Here is a 20,113-nt window from a genome sequence, read left to right on the forward strand (position 1 = left end):
CTTCCAATTAGGAAACCTTCTAAATGTTTTATGACTTACGCACATGGATACAATTGTGTTGTCCACCATATACCCAGAGACCAGGAATTTGATCTGATTTCCCATTGTCATCTTTAAACATTTTTTCTTTCCAGTTCCTTTTCAAAATATGTTTTTAATTTGTGTTGTGCTCTTCACTATGGCAAATATTCTATACATAGCATAAACTAAAAATACAGTTTGGAGTTCCACTGATGACATGACTAACTGTTGCCTTGTTTGTTATGATTTCACTGGAAAATCTTTCATTTATGCTCTTATAATTCATCACCTTATGTAATTCGTTTGTCATGGTATGAATCATGAATTGTGTGTGTAATCTTTTCTAATCTCCATACTGGGCTGTAGCAAACAATGTAGTTCAAAGTGTCCTTTCTTCAAAGGATCCCAGACCCATTTTATTTGACTGTTACTTGGTTACATTTACCAGTAATTCCCATTGCAGGGATTCCCCTTTCCCTGGTCTGCCTTTTGGGAAAGATCTCTCTCAGTGCAGCCACAAGGGAACAGCAGTATGTATTTGTGCACATTGCATATTTGGATTTGGCTTTTGTGACTTGCATACTTTCATATATGACAGAGGAAAGTCTGTTTCATGTGGGAAGATTTTTGTCATGAGTATTGGTTAATTAACAGAGGGCAGAAAGTGGAGAAGATGAGAAAAGCTGTGGGGCTGGCTTCTACAGTTTTCTTCAACACTCATCCATTACCTACTGCAATTTTGTTTTCCACTTACAAAACTAACAAACTGTTGTCAACCTCAGCAGCATTTTCTCTTGAAAGACAAGCTTTCACTACCACATAATTACAGAATAATCAGTACTGACTATTAAATACGCTATTGGACTAGGAAATTCAACTTCATTCATAAATTCTGTTTACTCCAGGTTTTCAGTTTTTGTTTTAAAGAGAAAGAAGCAGCCTGGTAAATGGAAAATAGGCAGTAACCTACTTAGTGTTTTACTATCAGACTCCTGCTGCAGTGTACGGGGAAGACAGAATGAGGTCTGCGTGCTTCTTTTCTACTAAACTGCTTTTCTGAACCTGCAGTTTTCAAGCTGATCTTACAGACTAGCCTTGTGGTGATGTATTGCACAAAAATAATCCAAGACTTTTTTTTTTTTTTTTTTTTTTTAATTTAAATACCACCACACAGTACTAGTCTATGGACAAGACGTACAGCTTATGCCATCATTGAGTCAGGCTTCTTTCTCTGGGGGTGTCAGCTATGACTGAGGTGTGTGTAAGCACTTGGGTTTCCCAGGAGTTCCTCTGTGTGCTCTGTGGTAAAATGGAAGCAATTCTCGTTCATGCCTAGACTGCCATCACAGAGTATCTCACAGGCACACAAGGTTTGCAGTTGGCTTCTAGGAATCTGGCAGACTGAAATGTAATTTGCTTAATGAAGTGATATTTTACTGAAAAAGTAAATATATGGAGAGAGAGTTTTAAAGATGAAGTGTTGAACTCTAGTTTTGTAATAGCAGGTGGAATAAGAGCAAAAAAATGACAGGAGACTAACATCAAAATATTATTTTGATGCAGAACACTGATTTTCAGAAGATTCACAGATTCTGAAGCAGCTTAAGGCAATATTAGGAGATAACAGATATCAAAGTAATTGAATTGTAAGATAGCTTAACTGCCACTTCCACTCTATCTGATCCTTATCCAATATTTCATTTACCAAACAGCAAGGAAGTATGATAGAGCAGAGATATTAAATTACCTGATAAATTGGAAATCATCCCCTCAAAAAAATTAAAAAAAAAAAAAAGGGAAAGAAAAATAAAAGCCAACTTTTTTTTTTTTTTTAAGAGGTGGGAGTGTACTGTAATGCATTTATATTATAGGAATTTTTCCTGCATTTAACTGAAGACTGCAGTGATGTTCTCAGTCATGTTTTTGGATGACTTCTTCAGCTCATCGAGATAATGTTGAAGGTGGTAAATTCATCAGTTTTTACCAAACCTTGAAAACTTTCTACATAGATGGACAGCACAGTGAATGAGTCAGAAGTATCGGTTATTGTTACTTTGTTGTGCCCTGTGGCAGCTTTGAGTAGGATCTTTGGGAGGAAGCTTCCTTCCATGCCAGGGTGGGAAGGGAGCCGTGAGGTGCCGGCTGAGCGTGGCAGTTGGAAAGGCGGGAAACCCTCAGGAGGCGCGGTGGTGGTGTGGCTGAGGGCAACGCGAGGCTTGGGGGTCCCAGCGGTACCTGAGGGGCTTCTGCACACCAACACCCTCAGGCTGTGTGCCCTGTGTGCCTGTGGTCTGCTCTGCTCACAGCCTCCTCAAGCAGCTGCAAAGTGTTGAATAATATTCTGTCAGGCGTGTGGTGGTGAGGAGGCGCAAACATGGTGGTCGCCAGCCAGAAAGTCATGGCCTCTGCTTCTGTTCCTCCGGCAGCCCTGAGGGGCCTTGAGACTGTGGGGTGGGCCTGGGGCTAGTCTCTGAGGTGGAGGATGAGAGCAAGAACAGCTGTGAGAGTTGTGCCACAGTAAATGAGCTGCTCTGCCTGATGGCCAAGGTTCAGGATGAGGTGAGGAGACTGAGAAGCGTCTGAGAAGGTGATAGATCAACAGAGCTGTGCTCTGCCCCCCCTGATATGCACATGCCGACCTAGCATGGCCACTAATGAGGCAGGTCTGGTATCTGATCTACATCAGGATGAAGGCAGCAAATTAAGAGACAGCAAGTTGTGGAACCATGTTGCTGCACAGAACTGTGAGAGGAGCCCGTCTGCCCACTCAGCTTCCATCACAGAATAGGTATGTGGCTCTAGGTATGGTAGATGAGGGATGTGGGAAGATGGTGGAATAGGTAACAGAACAAGTTCTCTACCAATGTCAGATCAACTAAATCCTCACAGCAAGTGCAGCATCAAGACCAGCGCTGTGAAGAAGCAGCAGTTGTAGCTGTAGGTGACTCCCTCCTGAAGGAAATAGAGGCTTCCACCTGCAGACCAGACTCTCTTTACAGAGGAGTTTGCTGCCTCCCTGGTGCTAAGATCAGAGATGTCACCAGTAAATTTAGGAGCTTAGTGTAGCCTTTGGATTATTACCCACAGCCTTCAGATTATTACTCACTCCTGATCTTTCAAGTGGGTGCCAACAATATCATGACCAGAAGACTGAGGTCTGTCTGATTTCAGGGCCCTCTCTACAACTTCCTGAGGGAGGGAAGTGGAGAGGGAGGTGCTGGTATCTTCTCCCTGGTCACCACTGACAGAATGCATAGAAATGGCACAAAGCTGCACCAGGGGAGGTTTGGACTGAATATTATTCTTTACTGTGAGGGTGGTCAAACACTGAAGTAGGCTTCCTGCAGAGCTGGTTGGTGCCCCATGCCTGTCAGTGTTCAAGAGGCATTTGGACAACACCCCTCAATAAAATGCTTTAACTTTTGGTTAGCACTGAATGGTCAGGCAGTTGGACATGGTATAGGTCCCTTCCATCTGAAAACCTGAAATTCTGTAATTCTGTAATTTCAGGTGTTACCATTCAGTCTAACCTGTGACGTTTACACTCTTCTCTTCCCTTCTCTTCTTTTCTCTGTTGATTTAGAGCATCATTGATTCTTCTCACATGTAGTTCTGGTACTGATTGTATTCCAGCTTCTAGATGTAGGATTAATACATTTGTAATTTAATACATTTTGACCATTTCATTCAGTAGCTTTCCAGGTAGTGTCAGTATTTCTTGGAAAAAATTATGGTGTTTGTTTTTAACACTATACAAAAGTTTTTTTATCACTAGTAGGTCAGATTATGATTTTCCCATGTATAGAACACAAATTTCAGATGCAGGGCTTTCTCCCTGGTCATTTCTTGCATCAATATTTTCCCAGTGGACTTGAAAGCTGAGCCAGGCTTTCTGTAAAAGGAAATCAGCATTTTACCTTCATCCAGGAGTCTGGTTTAAAGTTCCCATGTTATAAGCTGAACTGAGAGCTTAGGCTGAGAATAAGGGTTTGCATTTGAAAAAAAAAAAAAGCACTTTACTGGCCAGTGGTTGAAGAGTTTGAAACTTATTTCCAGAAAACACTAAGGTGACCACAAAGTTCTGAGCAAGGTACCAGAAATCCTTTTTTTGGTCTCAAGTTCAGTAGATGGTCTCTTTAAAGGCATGTAGATCTGCAGTAACAATAATGCAGATGAATTTGGAACTGTCATAATTATTCCATGATAAATATATGATCATGGCAACAATCAAACTATCTCAAAATTTATACAGCATTAAATGGGTTTGAAAGATTTTTTTGTTTGCTTTTGAAAAAAATGTACACTAACAGAGATCATTTGTATATCCTTGTGGCTTACTGGCATATTTCTGATTTTTATTTTACAGCAAGCTAGAAAGCCCTATGATGTCCGAGATGTTATTGAGCAGTATTCCCAGGGTCATCTGAACCTGATGGTGCGAATCAAGGAGTTACAGAGGAGGTATGACAACTGACAGGGTTATAAGTGCTGTATTGGCATGGCTGTGGAAGTGTACAGAATACAAAAATGGCATTCAAGTAATATTCTGTTTTTACAGATGAAGGAAAAGGCAGATTGCTTAAAAATCTGATGTTTGTGACTTACTATTTGCATTATACTTGCATGTATTGCCTCAGTCCCAGCTTGCTCTGCCTGTAGGCCATAAGCCCTTAATGTTATGGGCTGTGTACGTACAGAGTGAAATACCATCACCTGCTCTCATACCAGGTTTGTTTACTTAAGAGTAAACAAAGAGACAACAGATGGATGCTGTAAGTAAGCTATAGTAGACCAAAGAAAAGTGGAAACAATGATGCAGTTCCATGTGGAAAAACAGTGGACACTATAAAACTTCACAGTGGTTAAAAAGCTGAATGCCAATCTAAGTTTAATTATTTTTTGTTGTTGTTTTTTAATTTCAAACTATTCTTAGTCCAAAGTAACTGCTTCACTTACAGTACAAACCACAACTTTTTTTTTTTTTTTTTTTTTTTTTTTTAACCTTTGTGCTGCTTCTTTGTGAGGAGGTCTCTCCATTCCAGCTAGAAAAGGTGAAGATGCCACTTCAGGATGATAAAAACTAAAAATGATTCTTTTTTGTTTACAGGTTGGACCAGTCTATAGGAAAGCCATCTCTTTTTATCTCCGTCTCAGGTAAGTTACTATGAAGGAGAGGTGTCTACAGTTAATCCGATGAGGAATTTGTGGAAAATACTTGTAAAAATATTTTTGATTTTGTTGCAAAAATTTCAAAAAGATCCAACCCGATGTCATCTGAAGTTTAGGCATAAATATACAATAATGTTTAGTTATCAATATTTTTAAATAGGGCTGTTCTGATTTAAATATTTAAAGCAACTATCACTGGAGTTTTCAAAATGTTAACTAATCTCTCTGAGACTCACTATTTTCAGTAAAATGGTGTGTTATAGAGCTCTTGTGAAATTAGTAACATTTACACAAAGCTTTGATATTTTTGAAAAGAGAACAGAAAAAGAATGCCAGGTACTGATTTTATCTGGTGACAAGTCTGGGTAATCAAAACTGTATTAATGTCATTTTCAAACCTACGTTTCTCTACAGTATATAGAAAGGAAAAATAGATAAAACATTATCCAAGTGCATTGTTGAAGCAAGCTATAGATTTTTTTTTTTTTTGCGTAGTGTCAAATTGTTTCTAAAAGCAATTAAAATATTAAATAAATTGGGAACAGTTTTGTTTTCCTGCGTTAAAGCATAAAACAAAGGTCGAAAGTGCCTGCCTTTAACTTAAGAACTTAAGGGTTATTAAAACCCACGGCTTGGGCTAGTGCTATAAAAAATAAAAATAATAATAATTAAAAAACCCCTGCCTTTAAGAAATAAGCTTCCAGCCTGGCAAAGGTATTCAGTTACACTGCGTTGGTGGGCTAGTTATACACACCCTGTTGTGGCTTACTGCTATTTTGTTATAACACCATTTATTAATTTGAAAATGTTTCTTGTTCAACAGAAAAAAGCAAAGATCGAGGAAATAACACGATTGGTGCCAGGCTGAACAGAGTGGAGGACAAGGTAAGCCTCAGGCTGGCAGTGAATAAAGACATGTTCTGTGATCAAACAGTGCTTTTTTCATAGGATGCAGGAAAAAAATCAACTTAAAATAGAGTTGAATGGCTGGCTTTTCGAGGTGATGGAACATAATTTTTGTTGTGGATTGCATTTTTGGTTCTTTCTTGCCCTTTTAACAGAGTAAGAAAAAAAACATACTTTAATTGATTTTGGTCTCTTGGGACTTACTTGGTTTTTTGATTTTTAATTGTATACGTTACACATGTCTCAATGCTCTACTTCCTTCCTCCACAATAGATAAAAGGCTCTGTTCCTTTAATACTTCAGTATATTACAGTCCCAAGATTTCCCTTTGATCGTGACTCTGTTGTTTATATAACTCCACCTACAATTCCTTGGAGAGCGCGAGAGTAAACCTCGTTTTGTCCTGGTTTTCATTCTCCATGACAAATGGAGTTTCTCCTTTCAAGTGACATGAAGCCTGAAAAAATCAGACTTGTTCTATAATTGCGAATTAACAGTTAAGTGCCTTGTAACGCCTTATTTCAATGTTCGCTGTTCTTGAAAAATCACATGACAAGATGACAGGTAGAGGCTGTGTCATTGTTTAAAAAAAATAAAAAAGAAAAAAAAAGTTTGTCCATGTTGGTGTAAAGGAAAGTGGAAATATTTTTAAGTATCTTGAGGAAAACAGCTTTCTTCCACAACTTGCACTGTGTGATAACTTCATTAAGAATTTGTTCTGAAGAAACATCCAGCAAATATTCTGCAAACCAAAAGAGTTAAGAGAAAGATTTGCCAATGGATGCAAACTGAACACCCTAATCTGTATTGAATCACTTGTGATGTGTCCATTCCATATGCATTTCTCCTTAAATGCATAGGATAAACTTGAATGATGTTACTCAGAACTGTACTTCTATCTATCGTAAATAAATGGCATTTTAAGGGGAACAGGTGCCATTTGGTATACAGGGTGACATACAGGAGGAGTGAAGTAGAAAACAGGAGAGCATACTGCATTTTGCTCAAAGATGAATCACTGCACAGTGCTTGCTCGGATCTATGTCCGGTAAGTGTTCTTACAAATGGAAGCTTTCTCCACGAAGTTTGGATTACATTTATTTATTTTATCTCCTTAATGTCAACTAGAAGTGTGGAACATGACAAAATGTCTTGTGAATAGTGTCAAGGAACAATGACTTTTCAGTTTGGGCAAACAATTCTCAGATGACAGCTAAAATAGATTCTCAGTGTTGTTTGTAAAATCTTCAGTGAGCGTGAGAAAGTTTTGGTGTTGTGCTGGCTCAGAGATAATCTACTCGGGGGTTATTAATTACTCTTTTTACATCCTTACAAGTAAGTACGCTGTGAATTTATGGTGACTGTTGTTTTATGTCTTGTAATGGGACTGTAAAACACTCCCTGTTTAATTTTAGTATAGCTGGGTTAAATTTTAGCCTTGTTTTAAGTAACAGACCCTTCTTTCTTTGTAGTTGCATGAGGTCATCTGTGGTTTCAGAGCTGTATGTTATCTGACCTATACAGCTAGTCCTATCTGCAGGAATTTTATCTGAAAGTAGCTGAAAGGCTAAAAATAGAGAATTTCAGTTGGACTACGCAAACAACGGTGTACATGACAGCACACTGGAACTGGTGAAATCACCTTTTTACTGCAGCTGCAGATGGTGGCCAAAGCTAGTTTTTTGGTATTCTTGATCTTCAAAGCTGCCTTTCTCTTTTCTGTAAAGTACACAGTACATGCGATGATTTCAACACACAATTAAATCCTTCCCTTGCTGAGCGCAAGTGCGAGTGAGTAAAGGATATGTAAATCAGCTGGTTTTTAAGGTGACTCTCTATTTTAAACACTTAGCTGCGTCCTATTTAGTTTTTGAAATAGTTTTGAATCTTGGACATCTGAAGAATAGATTATCAACAGCGCAGGCTACTGTGCAGCTTCTAACCACCTTTGTATGTTTGAAAAATATCCTTTCAAACATTTTAAAATGAGCTGTAGCCTTCTGAAATTATTTAGATGCTCCTCCTGCAGCAAGGAGGAAATTATGTGGTACATGATATCCCACAGGAATAAGTTGAGTTCTTCTAATTGATTTTCATCTGTGATTATTAGTACACTTGCTGCAGCAGAGGGCTGGGAAGAAAAAAAAAAAAAAAAAAGATGTCAGAAAGTCTGTATTACACCTTTCTGCATCTCAGAGTGGTTCATCACTCATGGAGAGCTCTCCAAGTGCCACTGGGAGCAGCCTAAACCTCCAGGGCTCCCTCTTCCTCTGAGCCTCGTACAAGGTTGCATATGAGCAATTTCCAATTGCCGTGCGCAAACACAACAAGTTTGTGCCAGAAAGCTTCCACGTGATGCTGTGCTGTTTAGCCTTGAAATCCTTTGCATCATCAGAAAATCAAAGAAAAGGCAAGTTTATGAAACTTTTGGGTGCTTCTGTTGATGGGCATCTGCTGTTGGCCCAGGATCTGTTACAAGCACATCACAGAGGCAGAATCCAGTTTCATTTTAGGTCCATTCCCGTAGGCTTTTGTGGAGGTGGATTTTGAGTTGAGAAGTTTCTACAAATAAAGTTAATTCTGTCTTCAGGAATATCTAATCATGGCTGGGACATCCTGTCACTCTTTGAAAGCTTTTCTACATGTCATAGTGAGAGAAGCAAACACGCTCTCAAGGCATATGCATGGCTGGCAGTACACAGGAGACAACACTTGAAAAGGAAGTTTTTAAAATAAAATGTTCAAACACAAGTTATTGACAGGAATTATGATGCTTTATGGCACAAATCTGAACTTCCATGTATTGAAATCAGGGGAGAAAAAAAAAGTTTTGCCTTCTTTTAAGTCTAGAAACGTGTTTATTTGGGGGGGGGAGCTTAAGCAGAAAACCACTTCCATATCCTTTTTTTTTTTTTTTTCTTTTTTAAACATGAAGCTGTATCGCTAGTAATACTTTTAAAATCTTTGGGGAAAATGAGAAAACCTGTTAATATACCAGTATGTAGGCTCTATTAATCTTGTGATCCTGTGCACTGAGTAAAACATTGGTCTTGTAATACAATTAAAGATTGTTTCCTAATATGTAAATGCCAGGGGGATGAATCCAGGTGGCAGGAACCTTCCTGCAGATTCCTTCCTGTAGAACTTTTTTTATTTTGGCAAGCAGCTGCAAAGGTGTTTTTGTATATGTAACTGGAGACTGCACAACCTGATACGACTCGATGAGAAAAATCACAATCCAGTATGTAACCACAGCATATTTAGATTTCACTACCGTTCTCTGTTGCTTAAAAAGCCAAGAAGGCCAAGTGCTATTTTCTTTAAAGGTGTATTGCCATGGCTGAGCACAGGCAGTTGCAGGCAGTGGTTGTGCCCATGCCCTGGTCTGTCTGCGCAGCAGCCAGCTGTGGTCCAGAAGGTATGCATCCGCCTTAGTGCAGTGCCCAGACTGGCCTCATAAACCCCACTAAGTAGCAGTTGTCCAAGTTCGTGCATGTAGTGCTGATCTGGTCCCTCAGAGAATGTAGCTGAGCAGAATTAGAGCAACAAATCAATTTATTTGCGGTGACCAGCCTTCTCTCTTTTTATCCTGAAACATCTGTAAATGGCTGTTCAACCTACCCTCAAGAAACCTGGCCACTGTTGGCTTGCTACCAAAGTCAAAATCAAAAACAGTTTTCCAGATATGCACAGCTGTGTGTGCACGCCACTGTTAATCCACATGCAGAGACCACTGCATGCCAGTGGTTTAATATAGGGTGTGCCCAGGAGCTTGATCCAGGAACAAGTCCACAGTGCACTTGAGAACTGCTGCATGCTACATCTCCTCTTTTTTTCTGCTTTAATGTGATCTTGACTAAAAATGACTATAATGCTAACTTTTTAGAATAATCTGCTCCTTTTCAGACTTTTGCTGATCATTAATTTATATATAAAAGGCCTGGCTTGCACTTTGCAGGTAGTCAGGTGGCCTTACTGCTTGGCTGCCCTTGGATAATTCAGTCTTGTACAGGGGCACTGTAGAAAATCATTGAAAATACTCAGTGAGGGCAAAAACTGATGGTCTCTGGACTTTTGACAGTCTGTTGTGCCTATGTATCAGATTCCCACATGTATCAGTAAGTCCTGCCTGTTTACCTTCTGGAGCAGAATAACAGAATTCAGGTTTCCAAATAAGTATGTGTGTGTATTATACGTATATGTATTTCTGAGAAGAGAAGGTTAAGCTCTATTCTCCATTAAGTTGTTTTAAAATAGGACTTAACCTTCTGCAATTATTTGGGCACTTTTTAAAATTTGACTTTATGGAACAGTTATAGCAATCCAAAGTGGTTTTCCAGGTGTCTTTTCTACATGCTCAGAAATGTGCTTGTACCTGACAGTAAGCGCAGTTATTAATATCAGCATTAGCAAGGTCACCATTAACATCTTATAATAGTATTTTTGAATTACAGGGAACATTCAGAGTAATACTCTCTACTGCTAAATTTTAAGTTGTAGAGATTTTAATGGAAATTTCTGTTTAAACAGAAGGTATGTAGTAGTGAGAGCAATAATGCAAGTCCAACAGTTCTGCAAGAGAATATTTATTGCAAGCATATGCACATTTTGCATGTTCTTTTTTGAAAACATGAACCCTCCTTCTGAGTAGTACATATCTATAGAGCAGCATATAGAAGTTCAAACATGCGGTGTAGCAGCAAAGAGAGAATCATTTCACTTTTTCATTTTTACTGTATATGCAGATTAAACCACTTTTTAATCAGTTAAAAACAAATCTATTGTGAAAGCATCAACCCTAAAATAGATGCTATTGTGCTTCTTGAGCTGCTTACTGGAAATCTGAACTGCTCTAGAAAACCAAAACTGAATTAAAAACAAAACTGTCTGTTCTCTTGTATGTATAATTTGTCTGAGTTCTGGTTGTGCTAGTTGAGTTTGCTGTCTTCCATCTATGATGTCTTTGATTGTTTAGATGTATAGGTCCTGTGTTCAGTAAAACTGTAATTATATGGTATATATGTGATGTGTTTTTGATTGAGTGCTGAGTATGGAACTTGAAAGGAGAGATAAGTGCAACGCATCTGAGGTGGCTTTCAAAAAGTGCTGGAGACCTGTAACTTGCAACGTTTATATACGTCATGTAACATTTTCTTCTGGCTAAATCATTTTCTGTAATTCTTTCACCAAAGCATTGATTCTGTCCATAGTTGTATTAGAAAAGAGCTGGGCTGACACCTTGTTAAACATGATACAGCTGATCAGAATGGTCATTGATATGTCTAGGTCCAGTTAATATTTTTTACTGGTTTGTCTCTCTCCTGCAATCCCTATCAGATCAACTATTGTTCCCCATTGAAAAAGGTTTCATATCTAATTCTCCTATTGATTTGTTCAAAACTATATGAACCGAAGTTACATATTGCAGATGAATTTCACAGTGAATCTGTGTAATCTCCAAGTATTGGGTTGTGTTGGTCATTTGCAAGTATTTGAGATGAGCATTTCCATACAAATGAAAGTGAAGGCCTTATTCCTTGAATGAATATGAAAACTGAGGGATTAATTGCTCATTACCATTCCAGCACTAAGGGTATGACCTGCTATCTTGGTAGAATCTGAGCTCTGGCAATTGTGGTTTGCAGACATAAACTGCAGAGAAGTTAAAATTTAATGCTTACCTCGCTTGCTGTCCTGCCCCTTGTTGTGGTGTCGGTATATAGTAGCATTAGCTGTGAGATTTTGTCCTAGAAACATTTCCTTTTCAGTGCTTTGCAAGTGCTTTGTGGGCTGATGGACTAAAGTGGGCTTTTTTGTTTGTTTGTTTGCGTAGCTTAAGGATATTCTATTTTCCATGTTTTCAATACTAAGAACACACATTAGATAATTTTACATTCTACTTAGGAAAATATTAAAATATTATCTCACCTATTTCCTCTGGGTTCAGAAGTACCAGGTTTCATATTGATAGCTTGTTTACCTAAAAGAATTCTTAGTGTGTGGCTCATATATCAATTTTCCAGGAAATATCTGCTTTACTTAACTTATGATTACCCTTGGTGCCTTTTTTTGTCTACATTTTTATGTCATTTTGTAGTCTGTGGTAGCAGTTAGTGTGCTTCCTGGTGTAACATAAGAATTAGTGCACACTTGAAAGGCAAACTTCTATTAAAATACTTATATATGTAGCCTTGACTAATGATAGCATTCATTCATATCAGTATGAAATTGACAGGGAAATTTTGGCTTTATTTTTAATTGAATAATGATGCTGAAAATTGATGGTGAAAGAATGAAAAACAACCATCTTCTGATTTTCTGGTCAGTGCTGGAAGCCCTGTTTAGAGCCTTCAGCGAGCCATAAATTGGAAGGAGACAGTGTTGGAATGGGTCTGGCATGGAAATACTCAGTATTTTACAGGCTGAACATGTGCTGAGAAGTTCAAGTTGTGGAATCTGCCAATATTCAAAATAGATATGTGAGGATTGGCCTTTCTGATAGCTACAAACAAAACTAAAACTATGGTTTTGAACGGATATTTTAAAAGAGATGCAAAATAGGTAAAAATCGAAACAACCAACTGATCAGTTACTAATCTTGTACATAGTTCTTGCAGTAATGCAGAAGTAATAGCCTGGGGGATGCAGAGGAATATTAAGAGGCATATGGAAGATTAAGTATCCCTATTAATTTAATCCTTAGTCTTTTTCCAGATGCTGAAGTACAAGCATACGGAAGCAATTTCAGTGCTGGACTTTGTTATGGAGGATGCCCGTTTTCTATAAATTGGACTACAACTAAGCCCATCCTTCATCAATCTAGCTCATTAGGCAGCCTTAAAATTTTAATAGCTTCTCTCTCACCAGTCCGATAATATTTCAGTGGGTAAACAAAGAAAACCCTCTAGATTTCCATCGCCAGTACCTGATGCTATCCATCCCCCCTGCAACAGTGAAATAAAATTCTCAGACATACATGCTAAAAATGAATGCAAAAAACAATTACTTGTTGCATTCACTGCTGCCAGAATTTTTGGTAGCCAGAATAGAAACAAACTGAGAGAGAGATTAGGCAAAGTCATGGAGAAGGGCTCACTTGAGTATTATTAAACAGGATGTCTGTATGTAAACTCTAGCAAGTGCTTTGAACAGAAGTCAGTGGTGAGCTGGTAAACAAGGAAAAGCATGCTTTTATGTAAATGTGCTTTCTTGCACTCTATTTTTCTTACACCCTATATTTAAGACTCTGCTCCAAACCTGCCACTAGAAACAAGATATCTGGGGGAGAGAATACTTAGGATAGCCCCTTTATGTATTGTTGTTGTACACAGCTGCTTCCTACTGGATTTGGTCACCCATACAGCCCCCTGCAGCTGAATGTTTCTGTACGGGTCTTAGACCTGATCTGCTTTATGAAGGCCATGAAAGCAGACCCCTGCGTCTGCACAGAGGAGATTCCTGTGACTTTTGCAGCACTATACCTTAATACCTTGAAGATTGTAAGGTCTTTGGAATAGGCTTCACTTGCATTTATTTGTTAGCATTAATTTAATCTGTTTGAAAATCCTACTGCAACACAAATGAAAACAATCTATTTTTGCATTCATTTTGGAAATGTTTAATATACTCAGAGTTGAGTACTATTTATATATATATAACCTTATATTATCTAAGTGCAGCAACTCTTATATAGTTGCAGACCTGGCCTACAGAGCAATCTTACGGGCTGTCATGATGTTGTATTGTCTGTTTCTGAAGAGTCAGCTCTTAGATCACAGTAAACGGCTTATATTAAAACAAAACAAAAACACCAAGTAGCATCTAAATATAAAGGCAGCTATGGATGGTGAGGCAATTGCATCTTAATAAGTGTCAGCTCATCATTTCTTTTGCAGAAATTGGGTGTGTAGACTCTCATCCCTGTAAAATAAGGCAAGACAAATATTAAATTTACTCTAGAGAATAGTGACTGGAGAATAGTGACTGAAGGTGGTTCACAAGCAATGGCTAATTAAGCTCCGGTCATTCAGTCACACAAAGTTATCTGTGATACTCCTTTAAATATTTTAATAAAGGTAAAAAAGTTGAAGTAAAATACTATGAAAGAGTAAATTTCCTCTGTCAGTTGTTGATTTCACCCCAAATTTCAAATGCTTCAGGATGCAGACAGTAGCTGGGAAGCATGATGCTGAAAGCAGAGGGTAATCTTTTACAAATGCCCATGAAGTGTTATATACTTTTTTTATCTCATGGATTTCTTCTTGACATGGAGTCTGACTGCTGACTTTTGAATTCATGACACTGACAATGAGTGCATGCTTGTGATCTACTTGCTTATTAAGAGCAGAAATCCTAGAGGAATTGTAGCTAACATGCAGTGTATCCAACAAAATCTAGTAATTCCAGGAAAAAGTTGGAGTAATGAAATAATGACTTATTATTTGATAATCTTTTAATCAGCCCTCAGCACAGTTGCTGGCTTTGGGATCAGGTGTTTGGGCTTATATTTGCGTAGGTATACCAGGGGATGTAAGGCCTGCAAACTGAGATGACTGTCTTTTTATTAAACCACAGAAGGCCTGTTTTGCCTGGCATTTCAAAGATAAACCCAACAAGATTTGAAACTTAGGCTCCATCATTCTTGTGACTAGACTGTTTACATTTGATGTGGAATAGAAATGCACAAGGGATATGCTGAGAGAGAACGAGGACCAGTTGTAAGGGGTAAGTACTCTGTGGAGCAGATCACAGAAAAGGAATCTGAATGAACCCATGTGAACACAGAAGACTTCTATTTGTCTTTTGTACGGGTTTAAGGAAAGCTATAACACTAAAACCATCTCTACTTTTGTTTTGTGTTTGTGTGTTTTCATGTTGCAGATAAGCAACCAAAAAGGTATCCGAATGTATAAATGGCTAATTTCAGTTTTAATACGGAAGGGTGAACCCCTGCTGAAGTTAGATATGTCAAAGTTGAAATTCTTCCTTGTCAAAGATCTGTTGTTAGAGTGATCTCAGTGGAATTAAAATATTTTATTTTCATTTGCAGTTGAATATCAGGGAGGAAAAATGCATGAGGTTGAAAGGACTCTATTCAGGCTGTAGTCTTTTCAGGTTGGAGTCTTTTCAGCTCCTGGAAAAACTTCAGAGTGAAGGAAGGTATGCTCCCTTTCCTACAGAGATGCAAAGACCACACCTTCTGTCACCTTACCTGCCCCCCAGTCCTTCAAAATAGAAAATGCTAAATGCAGATATCCTGTGCTGCTTAGGTTGTATGAAAAAAAGTGGAGCCAGCCTTCTCTGTCTGACTCCTATTTAGGGCGATGGGAGTCAGCAGGAAGATAAGAAAACCAGTAATCAGTAAAAAAAAAAATAATAAAAAAAAATAATAAAATACAAACACCTCGTTCAAAGTATATCCCTCCTAGAGCTCATAAACCTAGATGACAATTATAGTCATTCTTCTCTGCTTTTGCATCTTACCCATGGGCTGGGACAAAACCACAATTCATCTTTCAATATCATTGCTAAATCAAGTTTCACATTATTTCTCTAAAATTCCAGGACAAATATGATCATGCATTTTACAGTTTTTAAAAGTATCCCACTGCTTCAGCAGTTTGAGATGGGCAGTTTGAACCCCTATCATAGGTTCTCTTTCTACCCCCAGTTAACTGATGTTACACACCAGGTCAGCTCCAGCAGGCAGCCAGCGGCCCGGCCGGACAGTGTGATTGCCCTTGTATGCCATGGGCATAAGAGTCTGATGAGCTACCTCCCTTTAGAATGAACCTTTTTTTGTGGTATCTTCATTATATTCATCACAGCATAAGAGCTCCCGCTGTGACAGACTAAACATACAAAATAGAGAAAGGAAGGGAAAAAGAAAATGCTGTTTCCCTCTTTTACAGCTAAGGTACAGGAAGCAACTTGCTCAAGAAATCACAGTGGCATCTGTGGCACAGCCAGGAATTTAATTTAAACTGTGTCTGGGACTTCAACCACAAATCAGCATTCCTTTTTGTTATTGTGTTTAAAAGCCCCTCTAGTTCTGAATAGTTATATTGGCCAGTGTGGTGTTCAACATAATCATAGTCCATTAATATTAAAACCGTCCAATACTTGAGAACAGCATATATAAACATATAAACCAGACAACCCAGCCAATATAAATGTACTGGGACTGTTTTAGACAGTAGATTTTAAATCATCCAGAAATTAATGTTCTAACATCATTTCCTAGCCACAGAGCCCAGGGGTGGAGAGAAAAGAACATGCTTGCATGACACAGAAACTGTCCTACATACAGATAATTATGCATGTAATATTTAAAACCAAACAAATTGTATTAAATGCTAAATTTACACAGTCAAGCAGAGAGAAATATTCAAGTGAGTTTAAATATTCCCGTATGTTTTTATTTTGAAAGTCTTGAATACAACATTGCTCGCTCAACACTGACCCTTCTGCAACATCTGTTAATCTTGGGTTTATTTCAATTTCTTTCTCTTGCTCTTTTAAACAGATGACTCCACTTAAATCAACACTTGGTTTCCATTAGACAGGTAGAAGGTGATTCACTTAGCAACATGTGCATCTTTACCTAGTTAAGTCCTAATAGCCTTAATATATCAAGGAAGCTGGTATGATTAACAGCACTAAAGGCTTTGTCAGACACTACACCTAATAAATACTGCCCTTTGCCCAGCCCTAGAAAAATAGTGAATAACTACTTTGTGTTTCCAAACTGGAAATGTGTACAGCCTTATAAATTAACTAAAACTCTTTCTACCAAAAAAAAAAAAAAAAAAAAAAAAAAAAAGTTGACAATAGAAGTTAATTTTACATACAGTTATGTGTTCATGCATGTCTATCAATTCAAGTGTGGGTTGGCTCTTTGCCCTGTTTGGGCTGTCTTTTTCCTGTGTTATCATTTCATGATGGAGCCACCGTTTATGTGTGATTTTCCTCCTCTTCATTTGAGCTTTTTGCAGATTCTTTCAAAGTTCTTGGTCTCTGATTGTCAGAGCTTCTCTGTCCTGGGGTAGTTGGATATGTGAATCAGTTATGCCACTCTAGTTAATGTTAGCAACAAAGACATCTGACTTGGCTTGGTTATCATGTATGGTCCTGCCAAATGAAGCAGTCAAAACAAAACAAACACCACCCCTTCCCCCTAGAGTAAAATATATTCAAAATGTCAGCTGGAACAGAGCTGGGTCCTTGATTCATCATAGCTGAAGTTTTCTGGAAACTTTCAAGTTGTGCCACCAGTAACTCTGGTTGCATGCTGTGGTCATCAGGGTGCTGAAGGAAGTCTTCATTCTGCAACTCCTAAGTTTCTAGAAAGTTTCAACCAGAGCAGTATTACATGTGAACACCTTAGAAAATAAATGGTCAATAACATATATATATGTGTGTGTGTGTGTGTGTGTGTGTATATTTACTTCTCAAAATGAGTCATAATCACGTATCATCTACCTATACATTTGCCTAATGTTGCAATAGGGAGCTTTGGCCAAGCTTTGAGGTGAAATAATCAGTCCCCCAGAGATGTTTCCAAATGCTCTCAGCAGAAGCAACTGGAGAGGAATACAGTGCCTGTTCACCGAGGCAAAGGAGCAGCAGTTTCTGCTGTAGCCCTAAGCCCATACTCCTCTATCTAATGCACTGCACTGCAAGCATGCTGGCCCAGGGCCCGGAGACCAATGTAGCAGCATTTGGGTAGCACTGCATCCAAGCATGGCTTATTAGCTTGGGCATAATACTTCACAAAGGTCCAAATGTTTCTGGTTTTAGCTTGGGCAGCACTGGTTCAGCTGTCTTTGCAGCATGCTTTTGATTGTTGCCAACCTGACATGATAGTCAGAATGCATAGATATTCATATGCTCCAAGATAGTGGTTGACAAAGCTGGCCTTGAATCAATGTTCCCTGAATCTCTGTACTGAGGATTTTCTGAATCTTATGGCAACTAGGAAAAAGGCCAGTCTAACATATTTTCTCTTTGCATAGAGAAAGAGGAGGAAGCAGATCAGTTAATGGTGCTACACTTGAGAACCAAAAGAGCAGTGATTCCTACAGACAGGGTTACTTCATTTTGTTTTCTGTGTACTTCCTGCACAATTACAGTGAAAAATCAGCTATGGCTGAGATACAGATCATCTTATCTAGAACAGAATGAGAACTTCTGTGGTTTTTTTTTGTTTGGTTTGAAATGGATTTTTTTGGTTGTGCGTAGTTGTGGTAGAGCCATAGCGTCCTTTCTATACTAGAGAAATATCTAGTAGTACTCTAAAAAACAGGAAGACTTCAGAAATTGCTACAGAAAAATGTGGATTCATCTGTTCATGTAGTATGATTGCAGTTAGGAAAAACAGGAAAAGATTACAAAGCTGACTTATTAGAGGTAAACTGGGTTAAATGTAAGTCCAGAAAAATACAGTTGGTATGTGTATAGTACTGTTTTAAAAGTCTTTTGTGACATCTTGAGCACTGTGTTTTCTGGAAGAATTTATTGCTATGAAGAAACAAACCTTTGAAAAGGCAGGATAAGTTTGCATTGAGATTCCTTTTGGTAGAAAACTTACAAGTCTATCATTAATTCACAATAAAAGTGAATAATCCAAGTAATTTTGATGTAATAGATTTATATTTTTTTTCAGAGTAAACAAACATGCAGAATGTAAGGTCAGAAACACTTTCTTTTTAGGCCACTGCTGGAAAAGTGTGAGAACAATACCAATGTTGTAATTAGCAAAGCATCCAGGAGTCCCTTAGAATAATATAGTACATGTCAGTTTAAGAAACAGATGTCATTTTTGAAATGATCTGAGAAAGCTATCACAAATTGAAGGTCATATATAGATAAGGGCAGAGACTCGCTTGTTAGCCCAAGTGGTCTTTTCCTGTCCAGGAGTATCTTGTCCATATGCTTTCATGTGGAGTCAGTCTCTTCACAACCGAGCAGTGTGAGACATTCCAGTCTGTTATCAAGAGGATGCTAAATCCTTAGAAAAGACTAAGTGGAGTAATGGAGAAAAAGCACAGAATTTCCACGCTGCTCACTGCCTCACGTTGCTGATAAACTGCTACTGCCAATCCTTAAGATTCTTCTTTTGTCACCAGCAAGGAGTTTTCTTCTCCGCTCACATTGCTGTTTGATATGAATGCTTTTGAGTATCAGCCTGGACATGTAAGGAAGATGTCAGGGATGAGGTTTAGTTGGGCTGAAATTTTATTGACTAAGCTCAGCAGGCAATTATTGGGCAATAACTCATGGAGCAGGGGTCATGTATCCTTCCTTTATCATTTCAGTATCCTTCTCTCATTGCTAGAATAGGTCTCCCTCACATGAGGCGGAGGAAGCTAGGGCCAGAGATTGTCTTTTTGCCATTCTACATAATAATATCTGAATCCATTCTCCAAATGTCTTCGAAAGACATTTTCAGTCCACTTCCAGGGAACCAGGCTTGGTAGAATGCCGACTTGTATTAAATCTGGTGACACCTGCAAACATGCAACAGCTTGAACCTTGCTTCTAACCTGGATCCCAGAGCAGCTGGAGAGAACTGTAAAAACTAACGCCAACAAATAAAATTCCTTTCCAGTTTCAAAAATATTGTCTGGTGAAGTGTCAGAGCACATCCAAAAGCTACCTGGGTGTTGTCCTGATTCTTGGTGATGCAGAAGGCAATGATGGAAGTGTGAGTGGTCTCTGTCTGGCAGGACGATGGATGTCCATTGCTTGCCTCTAGGAAGCCTTGTGCTCAGAGAGTTGTAAGCTTTTCTGCCCCATGTGTTAAATTTAAACTCAAAAGAAAAGGAAGCCCTTTTAAAATGCCAAGACCTGTTTTCTTCTGCTTTACTACAGAAAGTCCCCCTCTCCTTTGAAACCAATAAGTTTGCAGTTCATAGTGAATAACAATGAGGATTATTGTAAATAATACATTTCACTCCGGTTGTTTTCACCCTCATTTTAAGCTTTCTTTCATTTCATCATAGATTTGTTTTGTACC

The 20,113-nt window shown here is 38.4% G+C and overlaps 1 protein-coding gene across 6 annotated transcripts in view; it reads left to right on the forward strand.

Moving 5' to 3' along the window:
- Positions 1 to 20,113, forward strand: part of KCNQ1 (potassium voltage-gated channel subfamily Q member 1) — a 389,773-nt gene that overhangs the window by 279,893 nt on the left and 89,767 nt on the right. For all 6 annotated transcript variants that reach the window (XM_068683465.1, XM_068683462.1, XM_068683458.1 and 3 more), the window contains 3 exons: positions 4,388 to 4,482; positions 5,129 to 5,175; positions 6,014 to 6,075. In XM_068683465.1, coding sequence (XP_068539566.1) covers positions 4,388 to 4,482; positions 5,129 to 5,175; positions 6,014 to 6,075 — 204 coding nt within the window. The remainder of the gene's footprint in view (positions 1 to 4,387; positions 4,483 to 5,128; positions 5,176 to 6,013; positions 6,076 to 20,113) is intronic.

Source organism: Anas acuta, chromosome 5 (assembly GCF_963932015.1).
Source record: "Anas acuta chromosome 5, bAnaAcu1.1, whole genome shotgun sequence".
Lineage (NCBI taxonomy): Eukaryota > Metazoa > Chordata > Aves > Anseriformes > Anatidae > Anas > Anas acuta.